The following is a 13,806-nucleotide window of genomic DNA, read 5'->3' as shown; positions in this document are numbered from 1 at the left end:
ACTTCGCGATTTCGCGAATATTTCGAATATAGTGCTATATATTCGTAAAAACGAATATTCGTTTTTTGTTTCCCCCCCCCCCCCCACAAAATTACAGTACACATATAATTGATTGTTTCCCAAAGGTCCAACAGCTCAGATCTTACTCACATTGCCTAGAAAGTGATTGAGGCGCGAATCTTCGTAAGGCGATTTTATTAGCGCACATGCGAATATCGGCACGTCCCAGAACAGAGGCAAAGGGCTTTGCATTCATACATTAGTGAATTGAGTTGCGAATCTTCGTAAGGCGATTTTATTAGCGCACATGCGAATATCTACACTTGTCCCAGAACAGAGGCAAAGGGCTTTGCATTCATACATTAGTGATTGAATTGAGCTGCGAATCTTCGTAAGGCGATTTTATTAGCGCACATGCGAATATCGGCACGTCCCAGAACAGAGGCAAAGGGCTTTGCATTCATACATTAGTGAATTGAGTTGCGAATCTTCGTAAGGCGATTTTATTAGCGCACATGCGAATATCTACACTTGTCCCAGAACAGAGGCAAAGGGCTTTGCATTCATACATTAGTGATTGAATTGAGCTGCGAATCTTCGTAAGGCGATTTTATTAACGCAAATGCAAATATCTACACTTGTCCCCAGAACAGAGAGGCAAAGGCCTGTGCATTCATATAGTATAGCACCATATTCGCGAATACGTAGAACTTCGTAAAATTCGATTTACGAATATTCGTATTTTTTATTTTACTTTCCACCTTACAGATTACATTGATCTGTACTCTGTCAACTACTGTCATCACCCCCCACTGTATCTCGATTGATTCCCAAAAGTCTCACATTCCCTAGAAAGTGATTGAGGTGCGAATCTTCGTAAGGCGATTTTATTAGCGCACATGCGAATATCTACACTTGTCCCAGAACAGAGGCAAAGGGCATTGCATTCATACATTAGTGATTGAATTGAGTTGCGAATCTTCGTAAGGCGATTTCATTAGCGCACATGTGAATTTTGCATAGCATATGTATTATGCGATAATTCGAATTATCGCATATGCGAAATAATAACGAATTTGAATAATCGCGAATATTTTACGAATATTCTTTCGAATATTCACAAAATTTCGCGAATTCGAATATGGGACATGCCGCTCAACACTAGTGCTGGGCCTAAATTTATGACAATGGACTGTTGCAGTGGTGGGTGACGTGAAGCCTGATTCTCTGCTATGACATGCAGACTGATTCTCTGCTGACATGAAGCCAGATTGTCTGTTACGGGACCTCTCTCCTCTGCCTGGGTGCTGGGCCTAAATATATGCCAATGGACTGTTGCAGTGGTGGCTGACGTGAAGCCTCATTCTCTGCTATGACATGCAGACTAATTCTCTGCTGACATGAAGACAGATTCTCTGTTACGGGACCTCTCTCCTCTGCCTGGGTGCCGGGGCCTAAATATCTGAGAATGGACTGTTCCAGTGGTGGCTGACGTGAAGCCTCATTCTCTGCTATGACATGCAGACTAATTCTCTGCTGACATGAAGACAGATTCTCTGTTACGGGACCTCCCTCCTCTGCCTGGGTGCTGGGCCTAAATATATGCCAATGGACTGTTGCAGTGGTGGCTGACGTGAAGCCTCATTCTCTGCTATGACATGCAGACTAATTCTCTGCTGACATGAAGACAGATTCTCTGTTACGGGACCTCCCTCCTCTGCCTGGGTGCTGGGCCTAAATATATGCCAATGGACTGTTGCAGTGGTGGCTGACGTGAAGCCTCATTCTCTGCTATGACATGCAGACTGATTCTCTGCTGACATGAAGCCAGATTCTCTGTTACGGGACCTCTCTCCTCTGCCTGTGTGTGTGCTGGGCCTAAATATATGCCAATGGACTGTTGCAGTGGTGGCTGACGTGAAGCCTCATTCTCTGCTATGACATGCAGACTGATTCTCTGCTGACATGAAGCCAGATTCTCTGTTACGGGACCTCTCTCCTCTGCCTGTGTGTGTGCTGGGCCTAAATATATGCCAATGGACTGTTGCAGTGGTGGCTGACGTGAAGCCTCATTCTCTGCTATGACATGCAGACTAATTCTCTGCTGACATGAAGACAGATTCTCTGTTACGGGACCTCCCTCCTCTGCCTGGGTGCTGGGCCTAAATATATGCCAATGGACTGTTGCAGTGGTGGCTGACGTGAAGCCTCATTCTCTGCTATGACATGCAGACTGATTCTCTGCTGACATGAAGCCAGATTCTCTGTTACGGGACCTCTCTCCTCTGCCTGTGTGTGTGCTGGGCCTAAATATATGCCAATGGACTGTTGCAGTGGTGGCTGACGTGAAGCCTCATTCTCTGCTATGACATGCAGACTGATTCTCTGCTGACATGAAGCCAGATTCTCTGTTACGGGACCTCTCTCCTCTGCCTGTGTGTGTGCTGGGCCTAAATATATGCCAATGGACTGTTGCAGTGGTGGCTGACGTGAAGCCTCATTCTCTGCTATGACATGCAGACTAATTCTCTGCTGACATGAAGACAGATTCTCTGTTACGGGACCTCCCTCCTCTGCCTGGGTGCTGGGCCTAAATATATGCCAATGGACTGTTGCAGTGGTGGCTGACGTGAAGCCTCATTCTCTGCTATGACATGCAGACTAATTCTCTGCTGACATGAAGACAGATTCTCTGTTACGGGACCTCTCTCCTCTGCCTGGGTGCCGGGGCCTAAATATCTGAGAATGGACTGTTCCAGTGGTGGGTGACGGGAAGCCAGATTCTCTGCTATGGAACCTCTCTCCAATTGATTTTGGTTAATTTTTATTTATTTAATTTTTATTTTAATTCATTTCCCTATCCACATTTGTTTGCAGGGGATTTACCTACATGTTGCTGCCTTTTGCAGCCCTCTAGCTCTTTCCTGGGCTGTTTTACAGCCTTTTTAGTGCCGAAAAGTTCGGGTCCCCATTGACTTCAATGGGGTTCGGGTTCGGGACGAAGTTCGGATCGGGTTCGGATCCCGAACCCGAACATTTCCGGGATGTTCGGCCGAACTTCTCGAACCCGAACATCCAGGTGTTCGCTCAACTCTAGTTACAACCCTTTCTCATGTAAAAATATAATGTACCGCGCTTTACCTTTAAATGCTTCCGTGGCACCAGGAGCATGGTTTTTATCCGGATGAAATCTTAATGCTAGCTTTCGGTATGCTTTCTTCAAGTCCTCTTCTGATGCGTCTCTCGTCACACCCAAAATTTCATAGTAATCTTTGCACTGTTTTATCCTGTAAGTAACAGATATATTAGGTGACGACATGAATAAGTTATCATTGTAAATCAGTATGTTGCATCACTGCAGAAGGAGCTATTGAACTCTTGTATCCTTTACTCTGCTAGATGATTTTGGTAGCTTTTTAAACTGGATCCGTCACCATTCCTGACATGTCTGTTTTAATAATCCACATTTCTTAAAGGCGTTCTCTGAGAATGATTTAAAATGGCTGCGAGCAATCTGTCGTAGGTGAGCTGGACCGGTTGCTTCCACTTGCCTGGGAGGGTGAGGTGGCGGTGCCTCACTACACAATACTCCTTGGCACTTGCATATAATACTTGTTAGAGAATGTTCCTGTCAGGCTGCTCAGCCATGATGGCTTATCATAGGTAGGATTGTCTCATTACTATCTTTTGTAGAGCAGCATACGTGTAGTGAGATTCCAACCCCTCACCCTCTAGACCGCTCTGCAAGTGGTGGCAACCAGTCCTACTCACATTCTAGGAAAGGTTCTAGAAAGGGTTGCTGGCGGCCATTTTAAATCATTGCCAGAGAATCCTTTTAAGACTTATAACAGAACAACTCAATTATATGAAAAGAGGCTCCTGAATTGTTATTTTATTGGGAATACATGAACTTAAACAGACTTTTCAGTTATAGTGACAGTGACTCTTTAAAACCCTTATGGAAACATTATATTTGCACAAAATGTTGCAACCTTTTGGAGGTTTGGAGTCCCACTTGCCACTTTTTCCAAAAAGCAGGTGGGGAGCGTCAAGTGCAGGGTCAGACCATCACATGTGTTATAATCTACACCAGGAAACTGAAATGGATTGTAGTGGATGTAAATTATTAAAGGGATTGTCCAGCTTTTATTAACTGATAACCCGCATCTACGCCGATCTGCTGCTCCAGCACGGAACTACACAGCTCAGTTAACTGTGTAGTGGACAGAGCTAGTCACTGCAGAGCTGCTGCCATTGACTTCACTAGGAACAACGCTAAAATAACCAGCGCCCCCAGTATCTAGCTGACAATGATGTGTAGCTCCAGCGCTGGAGCTACACCTCAACAGCTGATCGGTGGAGGTGTCGGACCCCCTCTGATCAGCTAGTTTCTATGTTAAATTTGCCCAAGTCAGGTTTTTAATCTTTCACTGTATCTGCTTATTGACTGCAGTGAGAGATCTTGACGATGGTAAGGCATTAAACACTAAGGGGGACATTTACTAAGACCAGTGTATTACTTGCCGGTCTTAGGCCTCATACACACATGAACGTTGTTTGGGTCCGCATCCAAGGCGTTTTTTTTTTTTTATCGCGGCTCGAATGCGGACCCATTCACTTAAATTAGGGTCGAAAAAGATGAGGACAGCGTGTGCTGTTCGCATCCGTTGCTCAGTTAAAAAAAAAATAATTAAAATAAATGTCTTATTCTTATTCATTTTGCGGACAAGAATAGGCATTTCTATTATGTGCAGCCCGTTCCTTTCTACAAGTTGCGGAACGCATCAGTGTTTTGCAGATCTGAAATTTGTGGACCGTAAAACACGACGCGGTCGGGTGCATGAGGCCTTAACCAGTCCACCACTGGTGTCAGATGTTCTATGGGAGTGCTGTACCCTTTGCAGAGGTTACTGTGCAGGTAGGAACAGGAGATAATTTGTGTCCATCACCTATTGTGACTGGTAAATCCACTGATATCTATATATACATGAGTTATCTTTGATGCCAATTTTGATAATGACATGACTACTGATTCTTACAGAAAATGAAGTATCATCTTACTACATGGTTCAGTGGTCTGAATAAAAACAGCAAGATTACAGGATTTTTTTTTAAAGGGCATCTGTCAGCATGTTTGTTCCTAGGAAACTGGCTGACCTGTTACATGTGCACTTGGCAGCTGAAGGCATCTGTGTTGGTCCAATGTTCCTATGTGCCCGCATTGCTGAGAAAAATGATGTTTTAAATATATGCAAATAAACTTCTAGTTGCTACGAGGGCGTTACCATTACACCTGGAGGATCTGCTCTCTGTGCAACTGCCGCGCCCTCTGCACTTTGATTGACAGGGCAGTTTAACGCGATTACGCCTGGCCCCAACTTCTTCTAATGTCTCATGCTGCACTGTGCACTTCAGTATCCGGCATAGGTGCAGTAAGAAAAGAGGCTGGTAGTCCCCTTCGGTACTGCCCTTGTGCCACATACCGAAGCACACGGTGCAGCGCAAGGAGTCAGGGCCATGACAGGGTATTGAACCACCACAGATCGGATATTAATGATCTATCCTGAGGATAGGCCATTAATATACAAGTCCCCCCCAAAAAAACGTTAAAACGCATCTAACGTAAAACCGGATTTAAACAGTGCATGCAGTTCAGTAGACCTATGGTCTGGCAAGGACCAGCATCCAGTCTGAGAAATGCAGCCATCATAGAAAGCTTGTTTCCTGGACGGAACATGCTTGTGTGAAATTAGCCTTAAGTAGGGCTGGGCAATTACTCAATTTGATATAATTCACAATTTTTGCGTCATATGATTTCATTTTAAAGACGACTGCTACATTTCTTTTTTTGCTTCAGAGCGATGTGCAGATTCTGTTCAGTTCCTGCTGCCCTTGCCAGGAATAATCCAGGTACTGGACAGACCGCACACAGGCTGCGCTGATACACTGCTCCAAATCACCACAGAAACCTGGCACTGACTAAAAGCCAAACTTCTGCTCCACTGACCGGAATCAGAAATAACTCCAATCCCGGCCGTTTAACCCCCTAGATACTACTTTTAATAGCCACAGTATCTAGGGCTCTCTCCCCATTAACCCTTCCCCCCCAAATGCAATGTTAGGGTGCCAATGTGTTGTCAAAGGCCCCTGCACCTGCCATGGATGTGCCACAAACATGGCCTAATAAACTGCCTGTTAAAGTGATGAACTATAATGCACTAGTATGCAAGGTAAACCAATGAATTATAAAAGTCATGTCCGCAATAACTGAAGATTAATAAAAGTTTATTCACAAAAAATAAAACCATTTTGTCATAAAGTGCTTTTATTTGGTAAAAGTGGTAGAAAAAGAAAAATCCCCCACACCCCCATGGTATTGCAATGTCTGCTACAACCCATCTAATAAAGTTGCCAAAAACTGCCCAGTGGACAGCATAAAAATAAAATAAAATAAAAATTGTTTTTTTAAATGCTTTTTTCCTTATTCCACCCGTCCCCCAAAAATGTATGCAACCCAAAAAGTTCCAAGTACAGCATGGTAGCAGTGAAAATGACATCTTGTTTCACAAATGACAAGCCACATATGGCTAACAATGATGTAAAAATGGACGAGTTCTGGATCTTGGAATGAGGCAATATAAATGATTTTTTCCCATATGACAAAACTGTTCCCGGACTATAAACTTCTGAACAGACATGTGCCCCTGCAGCCAAAGGCACATTACTTGCAGAATCACCCAGCCTTAGGCCTCTTTCACACGAACGATACAGATTAGGTCCGGATGTGTTCAGTGAAACTCGCACCATTTTGCAAGCAAGTTCAGTCAGTTTTGTCTGCGATTGCGTTCAGTTTTTTCCGCGCGGGTGCAATGCGTTTTGATGCGTTTTTCACGAGAGTGATAAAAAAAAAAACTGAAGGTTTACAAACATCTCCTAGCAACCATCAGTGAAAAATGCATTGTATCTGCACTTGCTTCCGGATGCAATACATTTTTCACTAAAGCCTCATTTACTTCTATGGGGCCAGGGCTGCGTGAAAAACGCAGAATATTGAACATGCTGCGATTCTCACGCAACGCAGAAAAATGATTGAAATGAATGGGTCAGGATTCAGTGTGGGTGCTATGCGTTCACATCAAACATTGCACCCGTGCGGAAAACTCGCTTGTGTGAAAGGGGCCTTACCGTTAAGCCTGATCTTTTCATGTCACATTTCCATTATTTTGTTCACCCCCTAAATTTTTTTTCTTCCGCACTTACAATTTTATTATTAACTGAAGGCATAACTGCAGAAAGCCACAATCACACAATGTAGTAAGGAAACCATCTTCTACACGATCAAAGCGATCTGCAACGTGTTTTTTTTTGTTTCCAACCACAAAATGTTCCTTCTGAAATGCAGTATTCTCCACCTACGCCGTGTACCGAATGTGGCCATTAACTAATAAACAAGAACAAAAAGGCTAACAGGTTGTGTGCCCTCAGTTTTCTCCTGAAATCATAAGTCATTACAGTTAGTATGCACCAAACACGTTCATCCTTCATAAAGGAGGGCTTGAAAAAAAACACAGCCTTCTTCAGATCAATAAAAAATAATAAAAAATCAGCTCTAAGGGTGCTTCCACACCTTCAGATTTTTTTATGCAGTTTTGATGAAGCCAAAACCAGAAATGAATAAAAAAAATAAAATAAAAAAAATTTAAAAAAAGAGAGAAGTATATGTCCGTATGCATTGGGCTGGATGCCATCACTGACCGATCCTGTAATTCTGACTGCTTCACCAGCATCCATCCGTATTCGGCGAGATTGAAGCAGGTACATGGAAGCTACATGCAACAATCCAGAATAAGCTGCAGCATGTAACTGCTGGCTACTAAAGGACGCCATCCAGGAGAGTGCGGAAGGCAGAACTGCAGTGACAGTGGATGGGACATAATGCTGGTAATACTCTCTGCAGCTCATGTCTAACAAAAACAATGAAACATACTGTATCCTGCGAATAGATTGGTGTAAGGCCGAATGCACACGACCGTGTTCCACGGGTGTGAACGGTCCGTGGTAACCCGGCCTGGCAGCCAGCTGAGAGCAGGAGCGCACGGCCGTGTGCATTAGGTCTGTTATTTTTTCCCCCCAAAAGTGTAGGGAGAGTGATTTAATTTATTATGGAAATTTTGTAAGCTTTTCATAAAAAGCAGCCCCTAAAGTGTCCCTTTGACAACACTCTAACTGAGCATTGCTAAGGAGATTCCATATCTAGAGTGCACTGTAGGCTGTATATGAACACCAGTAACATGGAGAAGATTGCTTCTCAGCCTGCCTCTTCTCTCCCTCCCCAGTGCCTCCCTACATTTGAGGTATAGATATAAAAGCTTTCTTTCTGCCTGTTCCCTGTAAACTGAGAAGGTAGAGGCAAGCAGTAGAGGGAATCAACACTGAGATTAGGTTTAGGCTACATTCACATGACCGTATGTATTTTGCAGTCTTCAAAAAGCGGATCCGCACAAAAAAATACGGATGACGTCCGTGTGGCATTGTTACAATGCCTATCCCAATAGGGCATGTTCTATATTTTTGCCGGGCTACAGAACAGACACACAGATGCGGACAGTACATGGTGTGCTGCCCTAATTTTTTGCGGACCCATTGAAATGGGTTCTCAGCCAATCCTCCAAAAAAATACAAAACGGAACGGACACGGAAACAAAATACGTTTGTGTGAATGTAGCCTTATAGGAACAAAGGCAGAAGGAAGACTTTTGCATCTGTAAATCAAGTGTGTGTGTGTGGGGGGGGGGGGAGAGAAGAGGCAGACTGAGAAAGCCTGCCTCTGCATATTGACAGGAGCTGACAAGACATTATTGCCTCACTGATTTCACTTTTTTTTTTTCCCACTAAAAAAGCTGGACTATGTTAATATATTCTAAAACTGTATTTGGTTATTACAAATTTGTCAGGTTCAGTTACCTTTTAACAGCGTCAACTTGGTCTGGTGTGTAACTCTTGCTAGATTCTCCACCGGCTTCTCCATTAGCTGACGGGCTTGGTTCCGCTACATTTTTCCGGTGACGGGGTTTCTGAGGCTCTGTACCATTGGGCTGGCTGTTATTTGAGAGGGATTCCATGAGCTCTGCGTAAGACAAACGTTAGAAGAGATCAAATAATAGAAACCAGATCATGGAGATGGACAAAGACAAGGACTCATTCCCCTGCCTATCCAGACCACCAATCCACTTCATGCTGTACAGTATACTACACAATACACATCCACAACCATTGCAGGGTCTAGGGCAGTGTTTCCCAACCAGCGTGCCTCCAGCTGTTGCAAAACTACACTTCCCAGCATACTCGCACAGCCAAAGGCTGTCCAGGCATGCTGGGAGTTGTAGTTTTGCAACAGCTGGAGGCACGCTGGTTGGGAAACACTGGTCTAGGGGACAAATATTCTGATACATATGGAGCGCCATGGATAGGGCCGCAGTAAACGATTATTTTAGAAATCAAGTAATCTAATAAGAAAAAATGAATTAATAGACTGTTTTCCTTTATAAAAACTCATCAGACCCCCTGCCATCAGTCCCCAACACCATTTGCTCCCCCGGTCTGATCAGCCCAAGTGCTTCAGTTTCCCCAGGTGCCATCGGCTCCACTATCCCCCAGTGCCATCAGCTCTCCCCCCCTCCCCCTTGTGCCAGCAGCTCTACCCCACTGCTCTTCCTGACACCCGGATTGCACAGCGTCATTGGCTGCTATGATGCTGTGCACTCCGGCCGTAGTCACACCAGATTTCCAGCAGGGGTGCCGCCGACACTCCAACGTTCCACGCTGCTCTGGGTCTGACGTCACACAGCGCGTCAGGTCATGGCATGCGTACTTCAGGAGGTAAGTGCAGCGCGGGACCATGGATGTGCTGTGGATTGTCCGGAGGCCCCCTGCTGGAAAGGTGAGTATTGCAGGCCAGCGGGAAACCACGGAGCGAGAGTAATAGCAAGCGCTTCACTCCCGCTCCGTGGTCATGTGAGACAGACGAATCTTCATTGCAAAAAATTTGCACCAAGGATTTTTTGTGTGTCGAATTACTCGATTCAAATCGAGTAATAGTTTCAGCCCTAGTCATGGAACATGTCACGGTTGTGTTTTTCAGATTCATAAAGAATCCAAGATTTGACCCGACCTGCAGAACTGGGCTCTAGTGATACACACAGATAAAAGACTACATATACAGAAGCTGAGAAGGATCACCTTAAAGGCCTGGTCACCATTTCTTTCATGTCTGTATTAGTAAATACCTGTATTCCACATTAAATGACCATTCTGGAGCACATATGTTGTGCCATTCTTCCAACTAGAAGTTCATTAATCAATTGCCAACTTAGTGTTGCCAGCTGGGATGTGTCTGACACGGTACTATCAGTTCTGCCAGTGGTACAAATTGCAGGGACGTGCCCCTAAGTAGTAGCACCAAGTTGGCAATTCATTCATAAACTTCAAGTAGGAATAATAGAGTAATGACATAACATAGGGATATATGAAAAGATGATCCAACATTGTTATTGCATGGTGAGTGAATGCAATTACAACATATCAGGAGAGGGGACAAATCATTTTTAGGGATTATTTTGTACATAAACCCACTTTGAAGAAAAACATTTAAAAATAAACTCATGGAATCAGAATCAAAAACACTAAATGCAGCAAAAAAACACTAGTATTAAAAAGCTGAGGAATAAATGTTCTTTGACCGTAAGTCTTTTAAACTAGATTACCCATTAACATGTATGTTCAGTTTGTCCAAAGGTACATTATATGGAGGGAGACGTGCGTGGGTGAGCGGCTGGTCAACACCTCCTCCCTGTGTAGAGCAAACTAGGCTTACCCCCCAAAAAATCCAGCATTAGGGCTCATGCACACGAACCACCTGTGTGCTGCCTGTTCCGAGCATAGGGGAACGACTAATGCATGAGCCCTTACTCTTCTACCCAGAGAACGATCAGTTATTAATACCATAGACTACAGGCAGATTCCTATAAAAAATATAATCCTGTGCATGGAATACACGTGAGGTAGCTGTATGAATGGACATCCTCGGACTGGCTGAGGGTGCAGGTTTATGTGACTAGATAAGATTATGCTAGTCACTTCTGACAGCGCTCATCCCCCCAGGAAAACAGAGGATTGGGCATGGTGAAATGTATAGGTGACCACATCAGGGTGTCCCAACTCTCCCCAATGGCAGATTTGGGGGAAGGAAGGGTCAACATGTTGGATTTTAACAAGTCACTCCTTTTATTTTCGAAGGGCATAAGCAAGCGCCAGAGGCGTCTGGCAGGGTCTTATTCTCCTTTCCCTACTGAGGACATGTATGCTCATCCAAGCAGATTACTGGGGAGTAATAGTTCTTGGCCAAACTGGTTCATTTCCAGGGTAGTGAAGAGACAGCAATTTAGCCAACTGCCTTCTCATGCGAATGTCTATACACATAGGGGAAGAGTCATCAAAACTGGATAGGTCATCATTATCTGATTGGTGGGGGATCGACACCCAGCACCCCTGCCGATCAGCTGGTTGAGAAGGCACCGTCACTCGCAGTAGTGCAGCGGCTTCAATGAGGCTGAGCTGCACCTAGGCCATGTGAACGATGAACATAACTAGACTAAGCTGTAAGAAGGCTGCGGCGCTACTTTGAGAATAGCTCATCCGTATAAGTGTCTTGGAAAACCACTTTATAACCCTTTGGCAACCAGAGTTTTTTTTTTTTTGGGCGTTTTCATCCCCCCCCATTTTCCGTGAGCCATAACTTTTTTAGATTTCAAGTCACATAGCTGTGTGAGGGCTTATTTTTTGCAGGACAAGTTGTATTTTCTAAGGACACTATTAATTACGGGTTTTGTTCGCACGGCATTTTGTTTACGGCAAAACTGACCCATGCCCTTTATTCTCTAGGTCAGTACAATTACGATACCCCAAATGTATAGGTTTTTTTATGCCTAAATAGTGCAAAAATGAATTTAAACTTTGAGAAAAATATATATATATTTTTTACATCACCATATTCTGACCCCCATAACTTTTTTATACTTGGGTCTACTGAGCTGTTTAGGTGCTCATTTTTTGTAGGACAAGCCATAGTTTTTATTGATGCAATTTTGCAGTGTGCGTGACTTTTTGATCACATTTTATTGGGTAAGAGAAGCAATGAAAAAAAAAGGCAAAATCTGCCATTTTGACCCTTTTTTCCATTACGCCATTTACCGTATTGCATTTTTTATAAAAGATTTTAATAGTATGTGCGTTTTCGGTCGCGGTGAAACCCAGGATGTTTTTATATATTGTTATTTTTTTTGTTTTTTTTATTATACGGAAAGAGGGGGGGGATCTAAGCTTTTATATATTTAACTTTTTTTTTTCATCATTTTAAGGCTCATAAATGACCTTATGAATAATGTTTTTTAATTTTTAATTTTGACCCATCAGGGATTTGAAAATTTACAATTTCTTTGCATTTTGCTCATTTATGTTGGCTTGACATCTGGTGGGCAAAATAAGAATTGCAGAATTAATGCTCTGAGTCTCTTTATAGATTAGGGTTTTTACGCATTTAGGTGCCGTGATCTGACTTGATCACAGCATCTAAAGCTTTTAATTACCGCAATTGGCATTATTGCCGATTGAGGTAATTAGCCGCAGGTCTCTGCTGTTTGAAACAGCAAAGACTTGCCAGCCACGACGCCCGCTGCAAGCGCGAGCGGGCATCATGCTTGCACAGAGCTACGCTGGTAGTGAAAGGGTTAAAGGATAACTGTCATATTTTCATCAAAAAATCTATTTTTAGCATATGTTACTTCTGCAGCAGCATTATGCATAAAGAAATCTTTAGTTTCTTCACATACCACTGTTTCCCTTGAGTTTCCCCTTAGTTACGGTTGTTTTGAATGCTACATTATGAGGATCTTCTCAAGATGACTCCTTTGCCAGTTCTCTGAGGCCAAAACTGCATTCCCTCAGGTCACATAAAAACGTGCTGTAGCCAGCAGCTTCCTGCCAGCCAATCAGATTGAATTACTGAGAGACACGCCTCCTCACTCTGAAGCCTAATGCAGGCATGCAGTGTGAAGGCCTGCCCCTCTGTCTTCCTAGCCGGAGACAGACAAGCCATAGCAACGGTCTTTTATGGGAGTAGTGGAAAGGGACAGGAGACATTAATGAAAGCTGTTAATATAAGGTAATTACAGATCTTTTGACAATCATTGACAGACTAACTCAGGTATACATGCCTAGCTCTAATAAACTAGCAAATAAATAAAATAAAATGACAGTTATCCATTAAACACAGTCTACTATTCACAGTATAGGAATAGGACATAAACTGACTGTTGAATCTGACAGCTGGAAACCCCACCAATCCTGAGAACAGGGGTACAGTTCCCCCATACTGATGGAGTGGGAGGTCGAGCATGCACACTACAGCTCCACTCAATCTCTAAGCTGTGCTTTGTACTCACCTATCTCCACCAGTCCCAAAAACCTGATGGGAGAAGGGACCCCTCTTCTCTGGATCCCAACTGTGGAAAGTCCACCAACCAGATAGTTATTCTCTATCCTGTGGATAACCTGGTACAACCCCTTTAAGGGAAAGAGGGCTGGCACATTGCTAGGACTGACTGGTGGCACTCTGCTGGTCACCAGAACAAAATAGCAGCTACCAGCCTGACTCTTCTCTTATGTCCAGAGGTCGAAGTGTCAGTCTATTACAGTGAATGGTTGACCACTAGGTACATCCTAGCTATTCAATAAGACCTTGAGGGCATA

The 13,806-nt window shown here is 43.7% G+C and overlaps 1 protein-coding gene across 2 annotated transcripts in view; it reads right to left on the bottom strand.

The window, feature by feature from the left end:
- DNAJB12 (DnaJ heat shock protein family (Hsp40) member B12) overlaps positions 1 to 13,806 on the bottom strand; it is a 96,202-nt gene that overhangs the window by 38,320 nt on the left and 44,076 nt on the right. For both annotated transcript variants that reach the window (XM_044298389.1, XM_044298388.1), the window contains exons 2-3: positions 8,965 to 9,127; positions 3,142 to 3,287 (exon numbers count right to left, since the gene is read on the bottom strand). In XM_044298389.1, the coding sequence (XP_044154324.1) occupies positions 3,142 to 3,287; positions 8,965 to 9,127 (309 nt within the window). The remainder of the gene's footprint in view (positions 1 to 3,141; positions 3,288 to 8,964; positions 9,128 to 13,806) is intronic.

Source organism: Bufo gargarizans, chromosome 6 (genome assembly GCF_014858855.1).
Source record: "Bufo gargarizans isolate SCDJY-AF-19 chromosome 6, ASM1485885v1, whole genome shotgun sequence".
Classification (NCBI taxonomy): Eukaryota; Metazoa; Chordata; class Amphibia; order Anura; family Bufonidae; genus Bufo; species Bufo gargarizans.
Note: the sequence above shows the minus strand (reverse complement) of the source record. Positions and strands in the feature narration are given on the sequence as shown.